Raw genomic sequence first — 22,563 nt, forward strand, 5'->3', positions numbered from 1 at the left:
TCAGAAATATGGGATGAAGTCAGGGCCTGCTCCTGGAGCTGCAGACCTGACTCGGGAACCGGGTGCTGGTGGTTCCCTGGCTCCAGCTGGGGATGGGAGGAAGCTCGGAGGATGGAGCTGCTTACGTTGACCTCTGTGCAGGTGGCGCATGCTGGACCAATGGGCAAGGGCTGACTGTTACCTGCTACCTGTGCAGCCTTCGGACACGTGATACCTGGCCAAATTCTCTGCTGTGTGGAGGAATAGAGGTCTATGACCTGATTCTTCTTTCACCTCCTTTCTGTCCCTGGGGAGTGATGCATGCTGAGCTCAGGAGGCAGATCCTGGCAGCAGGCCAGTGACTGCTGAGGGGGGGAAAGCACTACCTTGCCTGACCCTTGGTGAGACACTAGCCAGTCTTGCCTCTGCTGCTTTGCTGAAGCAGCCATTTGCTGCCTCCCTGTGGGAAGCTATCCCTTGCTGCTGAAGCAGGGGGGGCACTGAGGAAAGCAGGCTCACTTCTCTTTTTCCAGGGTGGGTTCTGGCTTGGTGCTTAGCTCCCTAGCTTGCACTTGGTAAGCTTGCTTGGCATCTGGGGGCTTTTCCTCTTTGAGAAGGTCAGTGGGTTAGGGTAAGAGGGCAGAATGCCTTTTCAGGACAGTCTTAATGCCCATGTTCAAGCTGTTTCTCGTTGCACGAAGTAACCAGTAATTTTTCTATAACATCTGCCAGCATTACAGGAAGCTGATATACAAGATTCCTGTCTAGGGCTCTGGGACAGAACTACAGCTTGAGAGCTTGGCATTGTGTGAGCCACGGTGGCAATAGCTGCATGGTCTCATGCTGTGCAGCTAAGTGATTTTCCTTTGTCCAGGGTAGAGGTGGCATTCAGCGACTGACAGGGGAATTAGCTATTGGAGTGTTTCTTCAACTCAGGGGAGGGGGGCTCGCTTTCTCCAGTTAATGCGTAATCTGAAAAGTACTCTTGAGGAAAGAGTAACTTGGTCTCCTGGCTCTGCGATCCTCCCCTCATATCCACCCTGCCCCCATCTTGTGCTTTTTCTGTGCTTCTGAGGTGGCATTTGACCCAGAGAGGTCATTGCTGCCTTATTTTTCCTTGGGAACTGGTCTCTTCCATATCTTCATACCTGTCTTTGGATGACCTGGAAACCTTTGAGGAACAACTTGTGTTGATGTCACCTTTTGGTAGATGATCCAGAGTTCTGGTGTATGCTGTGGCGAAATGCAGAATGCCTCCGAGGTGGGGGTTGTGAGGTTCTTGCTGAAATGATGCTGTAAAAAGTACTGCCAACAGCATGGCTTTCAGCTCAACTTTATATTAAACTTCAAAGGAGCTAATGGTATGTCCCATTGTCAGCTGACCAGCGTTGTGTGCTCTGTCTAGGTATCCATGCAGCATTTGCCTCCTGCTCGAGCTGTGCTTTGAGCCCATCATCTGAACAGGGAGTGGGATTTCATCTATTTCTGATGGAGACATCACAAAAAGCTGTTGCTTCTCAAGCAGCAATTAGATTGAGGCATGTTGGCTGTGTTAGTTGCAAAGTGTTCAACCGATGTTCTCACAGGCAATGCAGTCTTTGGGTAAGCTTCCAGATGACCTTGCCTCTGAAGTGCTGAAGGGATCCTAGACTCTTGTCTCTGCTCTTTTGTAGCAGGCTGACAGGATTTCTGGGAAAAGTTATGTAGCTTTTGCATCTGCTGTTGTCTCTCTAGGTTTGGCATCTCAAGTGGACTTGAGCCACTTCCTATTTGATGGAGGCTTTCTCTTATTAAAAGACATTAATTCTTTAAAGGGCACAGCTATGACCTGTTTATGTACTTCACAGCCATAATTCATAAGCTGTAAGAGCAAACGCGTGGAACTTCCCTACGGCAAGGTCAACGCTGTTGCATACAGGGCTTGTATGAACAGGGAGTGTCTAATGGCCTGTGTTTTGTAAGAGAACCCAAACCAGCAATTTTGTACTTGCCTATACCAAAGGACACTTACTTTTTATAGTACTTCATTCAACATCTCTGCTCAGATACAGAATCAAAAAAACCCTGAAATATTCTTTACTTACATCACTGCTTGTGTGGACTGTGCTCTCAACTTAGTCCTTTGCTGAAGTATCATGCGCCTGCAGCGCTGTGTGGATATTTGTTCAGAAGTAGCTTTCTTCTCTTAGACCTGTGGTATGTGCCTGGTGCGGTTCTGCCTTGGATTACATAGATATTGCTGGCATCTATCTTGCAGCTGGCTGTGGATGTCTCAGTGATGGAACTGGTCTAGCCATTGTGTAACTTCAGTAGTCTTGGCTGTCCAGGCAGCTTGGGCTCCTCGGCGCGTGTGATGTCTGCCCAGTATTCCGCAGTCCTCTTGGATGGAGACCAACAGATGTTACCCTGGGAAGGTAACATCGCTTGAAGCAGTATGTGGCAACAGTTACTTCATAGAAAGCTTCCTAGCTGTGGTATGTGGTTAAGATCAGATTATCTGAAAGCTGTTTGCTCCACGGTCCTGCCAGTCTCTGGCGGTCACATACCGGCCTCCTGCTGCCCTTGGTTCCTGGGGAAAGCAAGGTGCTCATGAAGATAGTGCTCTGTAAGAATAAGCTCATTTTGAGTCATAGAGAATGACTGACCTTCCTTGCCTCCGTATCTCCACGTTACACAGTGTGCTATTAGTGTAAAATGTTTCACTGTGGAACAACTACAGCTGAGCTGCTGTTTGTCAAGTCTCCTCTGATACCACAGGGTAGTCCAGTAACTGCTATTTATATAGCAAGTCTGTTAAATTAATGCTCTCTCTTGCCAGCGCATATCCCAAATTCCAGGAGACAGGTTGAGTGACTGTTCCTCCTCAGACTTCTGGTTGGGATTGCTCTTGTCTGCCAAGTCAAGGGTGGCTACCGTTGATGCTTGCTGGTTTGGTTTTCTTGTGGTATGCGACCATGCAGGTAGCCATTTTACTGACATAACATGGTGTATGATGGTAGGAGTCTTTTAGAAAACTACTAGACCGGTTTCTAGTTTCAGCTGAAAGCTGCACGTCTAAGGATCTGCTCGGCTGTCCTTCTGATGGGCTTTGAAAGAGCAGAAACCGAATCCCTGTCGATGAAGATGGCCACCCAGAACAGGAGGCTCAACTGCCAGCTGTAATGAAAACTGTCCATGGGGTATACTTGGCAGCTTATTTCAAATATGATACACTGCTCGCTTTGTGCACTTGCCTTCTGTTGTGGTGGCTTCCTCATGCTGAACCGTAAAACGCGTACACAGTGGGCACCGCTCCTGGTGCCAAACGTGGCTTGGGACTCGCACAGCAATCCAGCTGGTGTAAGTGTCTTCTGTGAAATCCCTGCTCTTGCTTCTGGAAAGAACTCAACGGTTCTCTTCCTGGTCTGCAATACCACAGCTGTCATCAGGCACGGTGAGATGCTGTTGGATGATGCCTCTTAGGCAGTGCAGGAAAAACAAGCTGCTTGGATGTTGTAGTACCTGCTTGCGGGAATATTGGCAAAACTTTTCCCTTCAGCTTTTTGGGGCTAGGTTAGCAATGATTCAGCACCACACATACTGCCGCTCACTGTGATAACTTGTTAACGTTTGCTTTTAGGCCCCTCTGTGACTGGGAAAGCTGTTTTGTGGTACAGTTGTCTGAAATTCAAACTGTAGTAACACTGAAGTTTTAATAATAGAACAGGCTGTCCTATCCACAAACCTCAGTTTTCTAAAGAACTTGCTGTCTTGAGAGAGCAAAATGTGTTTGTTTCTGCTTCCCTCTTTCCCCAAAACAGCTCTCTGGCAGGTTGTAGGAGTAAGGTTGGAGCCCACCTGCAGTGGTTTAGGAGCAAAGTTGGAGCCCTGATCATCATCTTCTATCCTAGAGATACCTAATGCTGGTACCTTCCAGGCCATGCTAAATCTGAGCTAATTGCCAATTACTGGCAGGGCTGGCATAGTGTGAGTAGTAACCATAGTACCCAGACAGTGAAGTGTTTCTACCTTTCCAGAGGTTGGCACTTAATTGTCCCCTTGTTTCTTTGTAGTGTGCGGACAGGTGCCCTTAATGCTCTTAATTGTTTTCTCCTCTCCAGTCCCTTGTGCAGTGGCACTGGTCCAGGATGCTGGTGGCACTGGTCCGGGATGCCAGTTTCTTACAAAGCAAACATCTCTAAGCGTTTCGGGTCTCGATGCACGTACTTGCATTACAATGGCAGCTATTTGGCTGCCGTGCAGGCACTCCTTAGCCCAGAATAGGGACAGCAACTGTCTAGCTGCTTAAAACTTACTGGCTCAGTTCAGTCTGAAAGCATTACCTTCCAGCTGATCTCGTATAATTTGTCTTGGGTGCACTAAAACTGGGGGGGAAACCGCTTAGCCACGCTGCATTTTGCAATCGGGATCCTGCTGAGCAGAATATAATCTGGAGTGCTTCGGGTCCATCCTTCCTGCAGGAACACTGGGGATAATACAGGGAAGAACCAGCTCAGTGCACGTTCGATCCCGAGCTGCCAGTGTGAGCACTGCCCTTAATCTGGATTGATTACTTAATTGTTCACTGTAACAATTCTGTAATGAAGTTCTGTCTGGCAGCGTGCTCACTAGGGGATTTGTGGTTGGCAGCAGCCTGCCAGGCAGCAAATGTCCCATGTGCTTCATGTGCAGCAGAGCCTGTTGGTTTTAGAGGTCTGCTGTTTGGAAAGGCCCCTTTCAGGAGGTCCTAGTCAGCATGATTTCCCCTACCTCCTTCCCAGAAGAAATGTACTCAAGAATCTGGTGCGCAGTTCATCTAGCAGCTGTGGAGGAGGTGTGCGATTTTGCAGAGCTACCTGTTGTCCTGTTCGGGCACAGTGGCTGCAAAGACCAATAGGAAACCTGGAAATTGTATTACTGTGCAGAATAACCTATTTTTTTCTAAGTGTTTTTGAACAGCAGCTTGCTTAGAAACTCTTAGCTACATTTTGTCTTATCGTGGTCAGTTTAGCAGATGCAGCCACAGGTATTTTTAGACCTTGCCATCCTGTGGTAAGGTCGCATACAGGTACAAACTTTCTTTGAGAGGGGAAAACTGCTCTTCTGTGGTAGGATAACAAGGTCTTAGTGGTGTGTGAGGGAGTTCTGCAGCCATCCTGGTCACTTGTGTGCAGATCTGCTTCAGCTGGTGTCTTGCTGGTCTCAACCTCTCTGGGGCATGATCTAATTTAGTGATCAGACCCTGACTGTGCTTGTTTAAGGAAGAGGGAGATGAGCAGGGGGTGCTGGCTGTTACCTTCAATTAGCTGGCTGCCTAATGAACTACTTGGGTGGATTAGCTGTACCCAGCAGGCGGCAGCAGCAGCATGCTGGCAGGGGTTGCCCGCCCTTGGGGTTCTGGGTGCCCGGGGACACAGGGTGACAAGCCGGCTGACTCGTGTGCTCCAGGCTCCAGCAGCCTGGGATGCCGTGAGGTGCTCTGGCTGCCCGCGGCAAGCTGCGTGCCTCCTATTTTGCTGGATTCCGCAGGAGTCGGTTAGTGCCTGAAATAGCTTCGGCTGTGTAAATAGTGGCGAAAACATGTCAAACCCAAGAAATGCACTTGATGTTGGTAATGGAAGGTGCTTTTGGGTATAAAACCAGGGTGGAATTTGCTGAAGGGTTGGACTAAGCACAGTACTGTGCTGTGTTAAACTAGTTTGAGACTTAAATGAGGGAGAACACATCATCTAAGAGACCCATTTCATTTATTTGTTTGCGGTAATAAATCACGATGGCTTGTGAAGTCCACTGTATTACCTCAGGTAGGGTGCTTTGGGCAGGGTGTTGCTAAGGAACAGTGATTTGACTGACACACGTGACTGCCTTATAGATAAGATGCTGTGTATAACACAGTCACCAGTTACGGTGGCCCTTTCAAGGTGCGGGTTTGGCACTATCCAGCCAGCTCACAGTACGCGGAGCTGCGCTCTGGCCAGCGGCTCTGCTAATGCCGGTGTTTCTGGGGCGGTGGAACATAACATGAGGCCAGGGGCTGGGATTTGAGGGGTGTCTTGCATTTGAAAACTGAAGGTAGCTTTAGAAGTGCTTTTTTACTGAAGAATTGGTCTTGGGAGGGCACACCTGGTCTTCCTTTTGCTATTCCTGCCCGCTCCCCTAGCTTGCTGTCTGCTCTTTCCCCTCTGTCCTCAATACAGGAAAAATTGCATGAAATCTCTTCGTAGCAGGAGAGCCATGGAGTGCCCAAGGGGCATAACGGTCACATCTCCCACCTGCCATGTCGGGATGCCCTTAGTTTGTGCAGCAAGTTAGTTGTGATCTGCAGAGCTTTCTAATCTCTGGGAAGCCTGAGAATCTCTTCTTTCAGAGGAAGAAATGAACTGCGTGAGCTTGCCTCAAGAGTGCTACTTTCAGAAAATTCGGGAAGAGTTGCTTTCATTCTGATCAGCCTCTTACTCAAAGGAGCCTGCTGGGAATGATAGGCCATTATATCTTCCCTAAGGCTTGTGCCATTCACTGGGGTAGCTAACGGCTTTAATTGAGTGGTATATGGAGTATTCTTGGCTGGTGTGACCTGGAAGTCTGATAGCTGTCAGCATGGCTCAAAGCTCCTTCTGGGAATAATGCGTGCAAGTCTCTGTGACTTTCTTGATTAGTGTGTATGGGGATCTTGGATATTAAAACCAATTAGTTGTCTTTAAGGTCAGGGACTTATTTGACCTACCAGCATCCATTTCAACTTGGCCTGAATTGAAGATCTTTGGAAGAGGGCTGTACAACTTGTAAAGAGGCTAATGAAGTGCTGCTTTTTAAAGCACTTCCCTGCTGTCTCTGTAGCCCAAACACTTCAGGCAGGACGCTAGTGCATGACAATCTGAAACAGCAGCAGGCAGGTACTGTGTTAGGCTTCTCCTACCATAAGAAATGTAAAAGAGCAAAAACTTTTTTTTTTTTTTTTTTTTTAAGGCTGAAAAGCACTTTGTTGGTTCTCTGACTCAGAATCTGGAGTAGAGGTTTTTTCAGAGCTTAGCTGGTTTGCCCTTGAGAGGGCTAGAGGACACCATGAGGTATTTGATTTTTATGCCATTACTCTAATGTGAAGTATGAGGTCTGGGTTAAATTTGAGACAATGCAGAAGCAGCAATTCAGACATCTGGGATACTTCAATGGCAAATGGGAGGTACCTGCTGGAAGGCAGACAGGAACTTCCCCGATTTTTGTTTTGGCTTTGGAGGGATTTGAACCATGAAGCTGCTTTGGGGATTAATACCTCTGCAGGACCCACCCTAAAGCCATAGGAAAAACGAATATCATACTTACTTTTTTCATTTAATTTAAGCCAGTTCTGTGATTTGTGGGTTCTTATCTCCTGACTCTGTGCCTGGGGTTGGTGCTTCTGAACTAGCAGTCATGTGCTTAAGCATGCTTTATTTAAAGCAGCTGGCAGAGTTGGTGAGCTTCTCTATAAAGGAAAGTGCTAGTGGGAAAGTAGAAAAGACTAACTGCTACAAAAGGATCCTTGCAGTTGAGTTTTCTGTCTTAATCTGAGGAGAACAAAGTGTTAAAACAGCACTTGGGCTGGCTAGTGTTCCAGCTGTCTGAGAACAAATGGAATGGGCTTAATAATGTCCTTAAAGTATGTGGCTGCATTGTTTTGAATAATCTCTGCTGGGGACTGCTTACATGCCTTTAGCTTGCAGCCCTTAGCCTGCTCTTCTTTCCAGAGTAGTATCCCAGGTTAAATGACTAGCTTTTGGAGGACTTGCTTGGTAGTGACTAACCTGAACACTTGGTTATGGAGTCAAATCCTCTGAAGATCGTGTTTTGTTTTCTTTTCTCTCCCATTATTGTCCAGCAGAAGGGGAATTACACCAATAACAGTGAAGTGAAGCTTCCTTGGGGGGGAGGGAGGAGAGACAGCTGTGTGCATGGAATATGGTATGAATACACTTGTTGCTTTGGCTGGTGGCTGCTCACAACCCCTCTTTTTTCCTTTCTCAGCAATGGTACCAGCATGATATCGTTGATCATTCCCCCCAAAGACCAGATTTCGCGAGTGGCAAAAATGTTAGCGGATGAGTTTGGCACCGCCTCCAACATTAAGTCTCGAGTGAATCGCCTTTCAGTACTGGGAGCCATTACATCTGTACAGCAAAGACTGAAACTCTATAACAAAGGTAACTTCTAGCTTGTATGGATGCTGGCAAACTTCCCTTACTTGGAAGCAGCCCTAAGTTCCTGCATTATGCAGTTTTCTGCTAATCAAATCTATTGGCCTGTGCTGCTGTTTTGCACTGATATTCCAGGTATGTTGCCCATGGATGGCTACTTCAGGGGTAGACCTTGGGACTGGAATAATAAGATGGTCCTTGTCTTTAATAAGCGGGCTCATGATTCTGTCCTTAGCAGTGCTGACTCTTCTAAACTTGGCCAGCCTTAAGAGCTATTCCACAATAGTTCATCTGCATTAAACTAGTGATTTTCCATCAGGCAGAAAATTATGTATGCCTTATGCATGCCACTATGCAGCTACCATAGGAAGTACACCCAGGTCATCTAAAATGAGGACTGGAAAAGTTTGTCATTACTGTCTTTACACTGGCAAGTGGCCTTCGTTGAGATGGTCAGTCTATAAATCGCTGTATAAGAACTAGGAAAGCTTCATGGGGATGTTCAGCCTTTTTCTGGATTCTATGAGCTTGCAAGCTCATGGGTTTAACAGACAGGTACATGTTCTTGCAGCTTTGTTGCAAGTCTTTCCATCAGTGTTACCTTTAGCTTCCTGCTCCAAGCTGTTCAGTATAGGTGCGCTAAATTAGTTTGTTTTCCATTGTAGAGAGCTGGGAGGGAATGAGGTGGGGGAAATGGAAAGTAAAAAACTTGGGAACTTCAATTTCAACTCTGCCTTAAGTCTCAAGGCCTAGTAGTTAGGTTTTGATGGGTACAGCTTGCAATATTTCTTAGTGATCTAAAATTGCATTGTGTCCTTTATAGTACCTCCAAATGGTCTGGTTGTTTACTGTGGAACAATTGTGACAGAAGAAGGAAAAGAGAAGAAAGTCAACATTGACTTTGAACCTTTCAAACCAATCAATACGTCGTTGTATTTGTGTGACAACAAATTCCACACAGAGGTAAGAAGTCTCCTATTGCCTGCTGGTCTTGCAGTAGTCAAAGTCAGACTGCTTTGCTTGACTCGCTGGAACAGTCCTTGGTGTGCTTGGGTCCACAGTCTGTAGAACAGCAGGCTTTAATTAAGACATCCTGCTGGTGAAGCCACTGGATGGCTTGTGACTGGCTAGTATTCAGAAATGTGTGATATTTGCTAAAAGGAGTTGAGATGTTGTCCAGCTCCTACTACAGCTGACTTTATGGCCCAGCTAGTAACTGCTGAGTTTGTGTAACCCACAGACATAAGCTTTTCTCTGTAACTGGAGGCAGGTTTTTTTTCTTAACCTTAGAGGCCCATAGATCTTATTCCAAGTCAGGCCTTAAAGTAATGCCAAGATAATATTAGTGTTGCCAGTCTTGATATCAGATGTGTTAACTGAGTCCTGTGATGGAGAACTGGCATGTGCCTAATCTGTCTGGGGTAAAGTGGGATTATTTTTATCCAACATCTACCTATCTTAGTTAAATGAATGGTTTGAGGCATATTTAAAGTAATGTGGATTACACTAGTCTCGACTGCATGAAGTCAGTTTATTGTGTCTGTTTTGGCTCTGTTGGCCGTTGCAGAGGTCTCAATATTTGTAGTAGATGACTGGCTGCCTTTCACGTCTATGGCGTTCACCACGATAAATGTGTGGACTGAGACTTAATTGCCTGTCATCAAATCCGTGTGACGTGGGCTTGACAGGCCCTTCAGTGATGTAGTTCTGCTTGTTTGCTTGGGGTTTTGGAGGTCTGATCCATGATGGGGTTTCAAAGGGTAAGAGTAGTGCAGGAAGGAAGGGTATGCTTGTTGCGCAGGCGAGGTACATCCCTATTATTCTGTCTCCCCACCAAGGATGAAATCCCAATACATCTTTGACCTACCAAGAATAACAAAACTGCACACAGGTACAGCTCTTGAGTTCTGCTGAGCCCACACTTCCATAGGCAACTGAAAGCAAGAGGTAAATAAGAGAATTCAGGAGAGAGCCAGAGGTGCAAAGCCAAGGGAGATGTTTGTCCCTGCAGTTGTTGGCAGCGGGTAGGTGGTGGTGGGTTGCCTTCTGCCCTATCAGGAAAGGGATTAATTTGGTCTTGGCTGCAGCTACTGCCTCAGGGCACTGATTCAATGCAAAAAAAGTAGCTGCTGCCCACTGGGCTGTTCCCAGGAGGCAGCTGTAAATACACTCTTGCTGGTGTGTAGCATTGCTCAGCAAGAGAGTGGCAATAACTTGAGAGGAATTTGTGGTAATTGCTGATGATGATGATGTGATTACTAGCGGCACCTTTCTCCATGGGCTGTTTGCTCTCCTGTGTCTCTTGAGTATGTGATTATTTTACTTGGTATTGTCTGCACTGCAGAATCAAATCTAGCTGTAAAAGCCTTTCGTATACTATGTTGAGCAACGAGATGATGTTAGCACTGAAGTCTTGATTTATCTGTCTGTCTCATTTGGTTGTAGAGCCGTGCTTTTAACCCAGTGATTCCCCCCAACATGCAACTAGAACTCAACAGCTAGGGCATCTGGCTCAGTACATCAACAGATTTCCTATGAAAGTGAGGGTGTGTCAAGGAGCAGAAAAAGGATGTGGTCTTCACCTTTAGGCTGAAGCTGGAAAGAGGAAACTCGGCCCAGGCTGAAGGAACAGAATAAAAGCAATAGTCCCTTTTTTGTGCTTGATAAGTCAAACAGTGGAAGTGCTGACATAAAACGAATGAAGAGGAAACTGAGGGAATCACTGATCATTGGATACTTTATTAAAATAAGAGGGAACCAAGAACATCAGAGCTGTAGTCATCTGCTGCCTGGCAAGAGTATCTGATAAGATTTCCTCTAGATATTTTATTGCCTGTGTGAAACCGAAGTAACTTCCCAAGAGGGATATGAACCCTGATGTGTGTCTGAAGGGTAGGATTTACAATGACTTATTTTGATACCTTGGCTGGAGCGTTCATTCCAGTCACACGATTTGCTTGGCTCTGTCCCAGTTAAATAGATTGCAACGTAATATGCCACTTCCTCCTCTCATTCATCCCACTGCTGAGGAATTAATACAGAATATTTATTTTGGCCAGTAGATTCCATTAAACCTTAGTGTCTGTTTCTTTTAAGCTTGAAAGCTGTAGACTTGGTTGTGTGGATTTTGGATAAAGATGACTGATGGTTTTTATTCTTTCCATTCAGCCCAATAATCAAGCTGGCAGGCGTGCAGGGAGTTAAAGGTCCTGTGCAGTAAACCAACACCATCACTCTTTTGGTATTAAACTGGTGACTTAAAACAACCTGGAATTTGACAAGTTCTCCGTTCTGCTGATGTGTTTTTGCCAGCCAGAAAGAGGATTCTTGCTATTACGTTTATTGGGCATGTATAAGTGAAGCGTGTGTGTGCTGAATGTGCCTACCTGCTCAGGCTGCCCTTGAGGCAACAGTAGCTGACAGATTCTCTGGAAAAAGGAGTGTGGAGTTTGGGTAGTTGTGGGTGTCCCACACCACCAGAACCAGGACTGGGCATGAAATTGAACAAAAGTGACTCAAAAGCCTTGATGCTAAGCACTGCTTTAGTTGTTAGTCAACTTAAATGACCTTACAGGATGAATTTAGCTGCCCTTTCTAAAGGGAAGAAAATTGAAGGATAACTTCATTATCCAGCAAATATTATTGCTGTCTTCTCTATAGCCAGTTATGCACAGGATAATTATGGCTGCTGTTACTTAACTCTGCTTTGTAAGGCTGAATTTGTCATAGCCACTGTTCATCATTCCACTGTTGGGACTTGAAGTCAGCAGGTGGAACAAACCAGTATTTGTGGTAGCTGGCAAGTTGAAAGCTGGTCTGTATTGGGGCTTTGTAGTATAAAACTGACTGACCAGTGAACTAAGCAAGTTCTGCTTTCCTGGCTGGAATGCTGGGAAAATTACTCTTCCAGTTTTGCTGACCAGAGAGGTGATGCAGCCTCGTAGAAGTGTGATCTGTTTCACTAACGCTTTCTGGAGCTGATATTTAGGGTTTTGCTATTTACACCTCCCTGTGATGTCATATGATGAACTGGTAAAGCTGTGAAAATAGTTATCAAGCTTAAACATTAGTTTTCTTTGTGCTCTTGGCAGCATTGTGTGAGAGAGTAATCAGGGGTAGTGTCAACTCTTGAATCTGCTGCTTTTCCTATAGTGTATTTGTAAAAATAGCAATGACGCCTACGGAACTAAAATTTATTGAGGTATATTGTTTCTGGTAGTCTTTCTGAACCAGGGTCCTTAATAAACTGGTGCTTACTGCTGACAGCATCATTTTCTGTTCCAGGCTCTTACAGCGCTACTTTCCGACGACAGCAAGTTTGGCTTTATTGTAATAGATGGTAGCGGTGCACTTTTTGGAACTCTTCAAGGAAACACAAGAGAAGTCCTGCACAAATTCACTGTGGATCTTCCAAAGAAGCATGGTAATGCACCAGTCCATCTCTAGACCGTTTGCAGCAGAATATCACAGGGTGGGATGCGAGGGTAGAAGCAGGGAACTTGGCCTGTAGATGTTTAGTTCTACTCAATTCTTTGCTCCCCTGAAATCTGACAGGAAAGCCTCTAGTCTGAGCCTTCTGTCAAAATTAATGAATCACAGTAATGTGCAGTTGATCTTCTTAAAGTGGCTGCTCTTATTTTTTGGCACATGTGACCCTTTACTTGGTTTTGGGACAGTCTTAACTAGATATTATTAGCACAAGTAGTAATACTACTTGGTAGCATTTTTAAAGTTTGCATCTGATGGTGTTGCATGCAACCCACAGTGAAAAGCAAGAAGCTGTTCCTTGCAAGAAGCACAGAAGTCTAATGGAGGAAGCAAAATTCTAGTTCTGTTACACGATGCTGTATTGTAGTGAGCCACTGATGAATTCAGCAAATTGTCTGTTAGCTACTCCTGGGTTACCGTCCCTCTCTGTAGATTAGGATGGGACAAAATGAAATAGAAACGTCTCCCCCGTTAAGTCTCTGCAGCAGACACTGCTGGAATGCATTGCAATGGCAAGAAAAGTATATGAGGCAGTGTAACAAAGGAAATTGCTTTTAATGAAGGTACAAGACATAGAAAAATGTGTACAGATGTTCAGAATTTCTACAGAGAGTTGCAAGTTTGTATAAAAAGAAAAAACAAAAAAAAAAAAACCCAAACCATATTGCCCTCTGTGGGATATATGGAGAAAAATCTCTTGCTGTGAATGAACCCTCTTTATTCACTTGCTGTTTCAATGAGTGCCCCTGGCTCTGCTTGTGGCAAACTAATTCTGAAGGCTGCATCTGCCCTTGGCTTCAGTTATTCAGGGCCCAGTTGGGACCACGTACTAATAATCTTCCTGAAATGAAATGACTTCTAAATTGTTACCTCACATCTGTTCTCTCATAAAGGTAGAGGAGGTCAGTCTGCCTTGCGTTTTGCTCGTTTGAGAATGGAAAAACGACACAACTATGTAAGGAAGGTAGCAGAGACAGCTGTGCAACTGTTCATTTCTGGCGACAAGGTGAACGTGGCTGGTCTCGTTTTAGCTGGATCAGCTGACTTCAAAACTGAATTAAGTCAATCTGACATGTTTGATCAGGTGAGTGGCCTTTTCTGAGCAAAGCCCAAATGTTTAAGCTGTCAGTAGTAACATGGTGATATTAGTAGTAGCTCTGGTTTAAGATGCATCTCAGGAGGAATGTAACTTTGGTGTCTTAAGTGATTTGATCAAAACTAAAAAACTGATGTATCCTAGAGAGGTCTCCCTTTCCTAATACCTCCTGCAAGGAGGTAGGATCTCCTTTTCTTAGTAACAGTGCTAATAAGAAACCTGTCCTCCCCATTTTGGAACCAGTGTTCATGTTCTCGGTGTTCCCAAATCTAAAGTAGAAGCTTTATTGGAATTAAACTCCACTAAACCTAATCTCTGTGGCACTGTTGCCTGAAAATTGTGCTGCAATATTAAGCATTCAGAGGTACCTCTGACTCAGAATTTCTGCTTGCAAGTGAAGCAAAATAGATTAATGCTGTGACTCTTGCCAGGCACTTATTCCTGTGGCATTATGAAGTAGTCTTATGGCAGTGCTGTGTAACAGACTCTTTTTCATGTCTCTTCTTTTTCTTGTTTAGCGGTTGCAATCCAAAGTGCTCAAACTAGTTGACATTTCATATGGAGGAGAAAATGGATTCAATCAAGCAATTGAGTTGTCAACTGAGGTCCTCTCCAATGTGAAATTCATTCAAGAGAAGAAACTAATAGGTACGTGACTACATGCTCAGCCTTTTCCTGAGCCAGGTATGCTTGACTGAATGTGCTGATCTTGCTTAAGACCTCCTGGTAATGCCTTTGTGTGTTGCCTCAGTCCTGCAGTGCTTTCTGAGTTGAGCTGAACATGACTTGTAGTGCTTCTTTCTGTTACCTGGACACCTTCTCAAATGCTGCAGGACTTCAATGACACTTTAAGGAGTGGGGTTTTTTGTAGTGGGTTCCCCCCCCCCCCCCCCCCCCCCCCAAACTTCTCAGATCTTCTCTGCTTAACTTTTCATCAGAGATCACCTTAGTTTCAGGCATTCTGGTGACATTTGGGCGAGAGGGGAAAAAACGCCTCCTCAGATTGTTTGCATCTTCTGCAAGATGAGAGTTAAGATTTATTTTGTTTTAAGATGGCAGTAGAAATGATCCTTTGTTTGACTGTCAGCAGACACATGTTGCTAATCTGAAAGCACAAGAGGGGAATAGTAACAGTAGCTACCTTATACACTGAAAAGAGTGAAGTTAAATACTGCCTGCTGGTGGCTTAGTTTAATTGATTGTTTCATAGCTAAGGTAAGCCTTTCAATGGGGTGAGATTCCCAACAGGACAGTGTTTGATGGAGTTGACTTTCTGCCGATGAATGTTGTAAATTACATGCTTTGACTTGTTATCATATCCCTTGCTTTCTTCAGCAGCATTGCAGTCTCCTTTTCCAGTTTCTTCTTGCATCTTGCATTCAAATCAGGCTTGTTAAAAATCCACGTGGCATGATCATTGTTCGTGACAATCTCTTTCGTTGTATCCTGGCTGCAGGACGATACTTTGACGAAATCAGTCAGGACACGGGGAAGTACTGTTTTGGCGTTGAAGATACACTAAAAGCTTTGGAAATGGGAGCAGTAGAGATACTGATAGTCTATGAAAACCTGGATATAATGAGATACGTTCTGCACTGCCAAGGCACGGAGGGTAGGTAGCACTTCTGTGAGACTGAAAGGTCCATGAGGGTTTAACACCTAAGCCATCTCACTTGGAAAGATTACACTGGAGAAACTCCCTAAGCAGATCTTTAAGGACTTAGTCAAGGGGGTGTTGTGTAGGCAGGTCACTAACTTGCAGCTTCCCAGCTACTCTGGGGGGAAAGTCAGAAACTAGCAAGCTTCCACTGTGGAGAAAGAATTGCAGTGCTGGGGTGGCAAGTTGTCACAGAGCTAGCACGAAACCTGCCTTTCAGTTGTGTAAGTTTAAGTGTGATACCAGTGCATTACAGAGGGGAGACTGACTTGACCCTTGTGGCCAGAAACACAATTCTTACTGACTGCAGACAAACCATATGCCTACAGCACAATCTCTGCCTTTTTTGGGTTTGGCACTACAGTTATTCTCTACTGGTGTGCCCTGTTTGGTTTCCCATAGAGCTTCGGTTAGAAAGGAAGGCAGCGTCAGTGACCAAACCCTCTGCATTGTAATTGCTGGTTGTTGTCAGTCTCTTTCTGTCTTTAATCTGTATCCGGTAGTCTTATCCAACCTAATTTTTTTTTCTCCCTTCTCAGAGGAGAAGATCCTGTATTTGACACCAGAGCAAGAGAAGGACAAATCCCACTTCACAGATAAAGAGGTATTTCAGCTTTGGGGCTTGTAGATTTATTCTTGGTGTACTGGTGCAGCATTCTGAATATCTGAGCTTAGTTTGTCATGAGCATGTGAGCCTGATGATCTTTCTGGCACTCAGATATCTGAGACTTCAAGACAGTAGCCTGTGGTTCCTCCTGTTCACCTGCAATGTAATGCCTGGATTCTAGACTTGCTTTTCTCCAGTCTTTCTTACTGCCAATTCCAAGGTCGTGTAAATGATTTGAAGTGACAGGCAATACAAGGTCTTTGACTACCATCAAACTACCTGCTAGAAGAGTTTGGTAGCCACCATACAACATGCAGGCTAAGGTCCCAAACTATTATTACTCCCTGCTTATTGTGTACTGATTTGATCAATACAAAGCAACTGTGAGGCTAGAAACTATTACGTGGATGTAAGTGCAAGGGAGGGTTTGCTTCTAGATATGTTTGAAATGTGGATCTGTCACCGTCTGTGAGTTTCTTGCCTGGGCAGGTCAAAAAACCCTGACAGGGCGGGAGGGGATCTGTATTACTTTGCAGAGTAAGCTGGGCAAAAAAGTGCAAAAACAGTGGTGATCTGTCTCATATTAGGACTACCAGGGTAGCTGTTTCCAGCTGCTTTCCCTCCTGGTGGGGTAACTGCTAATTCCTTCTGTGCACAGAAGGTTTCCAATGTTATCTGCAGTAATGTAGTGTTTCTGTGCCAATAATCACTTGACCTTCTACTTAACAAAACTATGCTTTTTGCCTCTGTATTTGCATAGAACAGTATTTCCTAGAGTAAACAGTGCCTGGTTAGATGAGTGGCGATGGACTGTTTGCAGGGTATAAAGCAAGTCTAAAGAAACAGTGAAAACCAAGGGTGTAGCATGAGGTGACAGGTGAGCATTAGAATAAACAAGGCATTTTCTCTCCAACTTCTGCAATAACTTCTGTAGTATGGAGACCCAAAACAAGGCCTGTCAATATCTAATTTCTTAGCACCAGAGCCTTCTGCTTGTGCCAGCAGTTGTCTGATGCAGATGTGTCAGGAATGACTACCACCTGGACCCTGGCAAGTGGTTGGGCTGCTCCAGCCTGTGGAGCATGAAGGCTATTGTCTGTGTCTTAAGACTGAAAAGACAGTGGTGATGTTTAAGCCAAAGACAACTTTTGGTATGAATTTTCTCAAAACCTGACATGCAGTGACTGTAACTTTTTTTTTTATTAATTTTTTTATTTGTTTCCCTCCTCAAATGTCTACATAGACTGGACAGGAACATGAACTGATAGAAAGTATGCCCCTTCTGGAGTGGTTTGCAAACAACTACAAGAAATTCGGAGCAACATTGGAAATTGTTACAGACAAATCACAGGAAGGATCCCAATTTGTGAAAGGATTTGGAGGAATTGGAGGTAAACTGCAAGAGAGAAATGTGTTTGTATTTTTTAATGGTTGATTTGATAATCTGGTGCCAACACAAGTGGGATTAATTTTACTCCTATTAGTCACAATATCGGTTCAAGAAACTATCATGTTCATCAGGGATCTCCAGGTGAATTCATTCCATATTCAGCAAGATGATGCTGCATGTTAGGCAGCTGTCACTTTCTGTCTGTGTTCCTCGGATCCCTTTGTCCTTCAGAAGGGCTGTGAATGGCTTCACTCTGTCTCTGCACAGTTGTTGTTTTGTGGCAGAGCGTGCCCTGCTGTGTAGAAGTCAGGTATGACAAACACCAGCCTAGTTTCTGAAGCAGTTGGGTATCTGTTATCCATCTCCTGGAACTTCCCTGTACTTTGCTCCCCAGTCTTCCGCTTCTTTTCAAAATAAAAGTATTTTTAGCCCAACCTCATGGAGAAATGAGGCTTCCGAAATCCTTCGGTCCTTCCCTTGAGCTCACTGACCAGTTTCAGCTAAGTCTGGCAGAGGTGGAGATAGCTTATGTGCTTCAGTCTGACAAAAATCATTAGCAGAGTAGAGCGAAAACACCTGCTGTGCACCTTATTCTCCACAGATTAGGCATTCCAGGACAAAGCTGTTGCTTATTTGCTGATAAGCCAACTGTTGCCACTTGCTGTGTTTAGATTGATGGATGTAAAACAGAGATGAGTGTATTGTAAAGGGGAATTTCTAGGGGCCAGAAAACACCGATCAGAAGGAAGCAAGCTTGAATTGTTTGGCTACATAAGGAGCAACAGGTTTCTAAGCTTTCAGGGTTTGTAATTCCAGGAGTCATTCCTGTCCCCCCAGATCCAGCCTCTTTGCATGGAGGGATACTCTTTGCTACCATGCTCCAGCCCCTGTAGACTTGAAAGGAAATACTCCTTGAATACCCTTCACCTAAGTAAATGTTTCCAGGGGTAAAGGCTTCCCAGAAACCCCAGTTGGTGTTTGGGGTAGGAAGAGTCCAGGAAGACAGCCACTACCTACTGCTTTCACTCCATTGTAAAAGTTACTTCAGTGCCAGCTGCCTTCTGAATTTAACTGATAGGCCTTTGTCTGAGCAGTTGTATTAGGACAAATGATCTGTTACTGGTGGTTTTTTTGGAGATACAGTCCTCCTAGAATAGGCTCAGCTTTTCCAGAAGAAAGCTGGCCTATGCTGGGCAGGTAGGTATTTCTTCTTTTTGGCAATAAATTACATCAGGCTGTGACATGGATGTGGTGTTTTCACTCTAGCTGCATGTCTGCTGTCGATCATCAGTTTGAGCCTAACTTGCAATACAAGTGCTAAGGCAGTTTCTGAAGATTTAATTGAGAAACTCTTGACTTGTAGACAGGGCTCAGTAAACTGTTTAAAATGCCTTTCTAGCTCTTTGAATTTTGAAGAAGCTAAAGTGTGTTGTTTTTACCAGGTATCTTGCGGTACCGAGTGGACTTCCAGGGAATGGAATACCAAGGAGGAGACGATGAATTTTTTGACCTTGATGACTACTAGGTAGTCGACCTGGGTCCGGCAAAACGTGCCTCGCCCCTCCAGCATCCAACCCAAGGAGCAAACTCATGGTGGAAAACACAACAGATCCCTGCCTTAGAATTGGAACATTTCCAGAACTTGATCCACAAGCATTGGATTTAAAAAAGCAAAACCCTACACTTTGATTTGTCATAGTGTCAGTACAGCAGCAAACTACTAAGTTCCTATATGCCACTTTGGACTAATTTAAAATGAATCCCGGTTTTTACTTTTACTCAATGGTGAAATTGGTTGCTCTTGTATTTTATGAAAATGATTTTTTTAACCTTCATGATACATTAACTGCTGTAAACCTCTTCCTTCAAAAAGTAATAGAAGTAAGATCCTACTGGTTTGTTTCTTTTTACTTTGATTGGAGAAATCAATTGCTGCATTTTGCAGCAACGTGACCCATTTACATGGCATTCTCAGCGTAGACTGCAGAAGAAGAAATGTAAGGAAATTGGAGCCATTCATTCTCTTCAAAAGAATGAGAAGGCACTTACCTAGAGTGCTAGCTTATAATGTGTGGCTTGCAAATTCAGATGGTTTGGGGAGGCTTACCAGCCAAACGTGCTTTAACCTATTTGCAGAAGCACTGCTCTTACAAACTAGGAAATGCACTTCATTGATTGCAATGGAAATGCTGCTGAAGTCTTGGGCTTAATTTGGATTTGAGCAGTGCAGCCTTCAGGATTTATTTTTTTTTTCAGTCTTGACACAAATAAACATACAATTTAAGTGAAGTAAGGTACACTTTGCTTTGTTTTGTTCCTCAGTAAGTTTCTTTTTGCTTTAGGACTGCGTAAAGTTTCCATGATTATGTGAATTTGAACCCATGGTTCTTTAATGGAAGCAAGTGTTTTACAGGAATAATTGGTAAGAGGAGTCCTTGACTGAAACCCTTAGTACTGGTGCATTTGGAGCATTTGATACTAATATGGTGAACGTTAGCACAACCCACTGGAGACATCCATCTCCCAGCACTAAGGTGGTCTGTTGTATTGGCTCACAAGTGTCCTGTAAATCTGATGCTGAACTCTAATGTGCCCTTAATGGGTTAAAACTTCTGCTTGCATCAAGACTCAAGAAAGCTTTTTGTCATGCCTGCTATATACAGTGCATTTCAACCTGCTAGAAATGGTTAAGGGTTTTTCAGATGGTCTTGCAGGCAGAGGGTGAAGTGAACATTGGCATGAGATAATGCACAAGTCTTGCTTCTTTTGGGGGGTTTTGGGGTTCTCTGACGGGCGCTCTGACATCGCGGTGCCTGGTAGTTCTGTTCTTCACTGGCTCTGTCACTCCTGGTGCATCGGTCAAAAGCAGCTTCTGTTCCAAGTTGCATACCTGCCTATTTTTCCAATAATCCTGTTTCACTTGAATGGAGGGGGAGCTTGTCTTAAAATTTCTGCCACGCTGTTCTTTGAGGTCCAAAATTACTGTCATTGTGAGCAATATCATTTGTAACCCTGGTTTATAACCTGGCAGATGGCTTTGCTGTTGTTTTCACATCAAAGCTGGAATCTCTCACGGAAGGTGTGACTGGGTCTGCCGTAGATTTGCGCAAACCCAGGTTTGAGCACATTTGCGGTCTTCACAGCGGTATGTTCTGGATTTTGCCATTGTAAATGGGTCTAATGTGACATGACAAGACCAGAAAAATTGGATGTAAATTTACATTTTTGAATATACTGCTTGTTGTTTCACATGATACATTAGGGTATGCAGCTCCTTTTTGTAGTTTTTATTTTTACTATTTAAGTTTGGAAATGATGCCAAATTTTTGTATTTCTTTAATCAATGTGTTCTCTTCAGTGATATATATTGCATTATATATTGATGTGTATATCAATATATACTGATATGTATTACACTTACACATACAAACACGTTAAATGGGGGTGAAAAATCCTAGCCTTCGCATACTATATAGCCTCTGCAGAGAGATCCCAAGCAGTGATATCTTGGTGTTGTGATGTACAGAAATGGAGAAGAGTATTAAACCATATTTAAGAATATAGTACGGACTCCTGATTTATTTTCTTTAGTCCAGGAAACACCTGCTTTACTCTCAGCTTGGTGCCACCTTCAGGTCAGTACTTGAGTTTTGAGGTAGCTGTTTTATAGCTGGGCTTGAACATTGTGTTTCTTCATCATACTGAGTTGCTCTTTTAAGCCCTAGCAGAAATGTAACTTCAGAAGGGGGGAAAAAAAAAACAATCAAAGTTGAAAGAAAGTTTTGCTGTGAGTGTTACCTGAGGTGGTCTTCTGAACAACTGAGGCAGGTGGAAAAAATATCCTGCAGGTGCAGAAACCTGCCCTTAATATTCCAGTCACAGGACACCTGGGCACTCTTTTTAACAAGCCTTTTCTACCTGCCTCTTCGTGTGGGACAAATCCAGATCAGAAGCGTACTTGCTGCGTGGGCCTGCCGCCTCTGGTTTCTCCTGTGTCCAAGCTAGATGTATGGATGAGTTTCCCAGAGAGGACCTGCCTCCTTCCCTAGCGGGGAAGGCAATATGTAAATGACATCATTAATATCAGAAATTCTAATGGATGCTTTTAATCATCTGCCAGCTGGTCTTGCCTGGCAGTGATTCTCTGGCTGAGGCTGAGCATCTGCCTTCTCATGCCGCGCTACCAGAACAGAGCAGGATCTGTGCCGTGTAGCTGTTCGCCTGGTGCGGTGACATGCAGGCTCCTACAGCAACAGCTCTTCCAGGGAGCTTGGGTGGACTTCAGTTTTTGTACTCGCTGCCTCACACTGTCTTTGATCTGCAGTTGTGGCAGATGGGAGAGCATGGCTCACGGTCCTCGGGTCTCCAGATAGCAGAAGTTTTGGAGATGTGACGTTTCTGCTGGAGCAGAAATAAATGATGCACAAAACCACTTTGCTGTCTACAACCTTGGTACAGAAAACTGATCACTATTCAGTTCATGGTGCAGATAAAAGCATCAAGCTGAGATCAGCACAAAATATAAATAATAAAAAAAAAATAATCCCATCAGTCAGCACCTGTCATGGGAGAAGCTATTGCTTGCAGAAAACTACCCATGCAGTCTCACCAGGTGGTGTAACCAGGCATGTGTATGTATATTGTTTTCAAAAAAAACCAGAGATATTTCTCAGTTAACCCTTTACTGGCAGCAACAGCAAACCTGGTTTCTGCTTTTCAGTTTTGCATTCCAAGGGAAAATGAGGAGCAGCAAAGCCTGGCTGCTGTGGAGGGATGCCCGAGAGCTGTCTAGTTCAGCATCACAAATACTCCACGCCAGACGTGCTTGGAAGCTGCTACTTCCTCACGTACAAATCTTGGCTGGTTGTCATGTCTCTTCCCCTTCACGTTTCGGTGAGAAAACACAAGTGCATCTAGTCTGCAGAGCAGCCGCGGGAGCCGTGTGCTGGGGTCCCCTCTGTGCTCGTCTGGTCCCGTCCCGCTGGCTGACTGCGAAGGTGCTCGCATCTACCTCCTCCCGGAGGCACTTCACAGTTACAGAAAGACGAGGCCGCTGGAGAGAAACGTGGTGAAAGTATTTTCTTCCTTGTAGCTGCCAAAATAAGGTCGCGGGGTCCATTTAACCCTTCAGAAAGCAGTTTCTGTTGCAGGCTTGCTGCTGACAGGGGTCAGTGTGAGCACTCGGATTGTCTCCTA

General features: G+C 44.5%; 1 protein-coding gene across 2 annotated transcripts in view; it reads left to right on the plus strand.

The window, feature by feature from the left end:
- Positions 1 to 20,930, plus strand: part of ETF1 (eukaryotic translation termination factor 1) — a 28,647-nt gene extending 7,717 nt beyond the window's left edge. Inside the window, exons 1-10 of one of the 2 annotated variants that reach the window (XM_029998159.2) lie at positions 123 to 141; positions 7,960 to 8,135; positions 8,953 to 9,092; positions 12,414 to 12,552; positions 13,511 to 13,701; positions 14,232 to 14,361; positions 15,170 to 15,325; positions 15,910 to 15,974; positions 17,221 to 17,368; positions 18,810 to 20,930. In XM_029998159.2, the coding sequence (XP_029854019.1) occupies positions 7,973 to 8,135; positions 8,953 to 9,092; positions 12,414 to 12,552; positions 13,511 to 13,701; positions 14,232 to 14,361; positions 15,170 to 15,325; positions 15,910 to 15,974; positions 17,221 to 17,368; positions 18,810 to 18,892 (1,215 nt within the window). In that variant the 5' untranslated portion in view covers positions 123 to 141; positions 7,960 to 7,972 and the 3' untranslated portion in view covers positions 18,893 to 20,930. Of the gene's footprint in view, positions 1 to 122; positions 142 to 7,959; positions 8,136 to 8,952; positions 9,093 to 12,413; positions 12,553 to 13,510; positions 13,702 to 14,231; positions 14,362 to 15,169; positions 15,326 to 15,909; positions 15,975 to 17,220; positions 17,369 to 18,809 lie in introns of those variants that run through there. The other variant, XM_029998158.2, reaches the window with a different exon arrangement.
- The last annotated feature ends 1,633 nt before the right edge of the window (positions 20,931 to 22,563 follow it).

Source organism: Aquila chrysaetos, chromosome 22, assembly GCF_900496995.4.
Source record: "Aquila chrysaetos chrysaetos chromosome 22, bAquChr1.4, whole genome shotgun sequence".
Classification (NCBI taxonomy): domain Eukaryota; kingdom Metazoa; phylum Chordata; class Aves; order Accipitriformes; family Accipitridae; genus Aquila; species Aquila chrysaetos.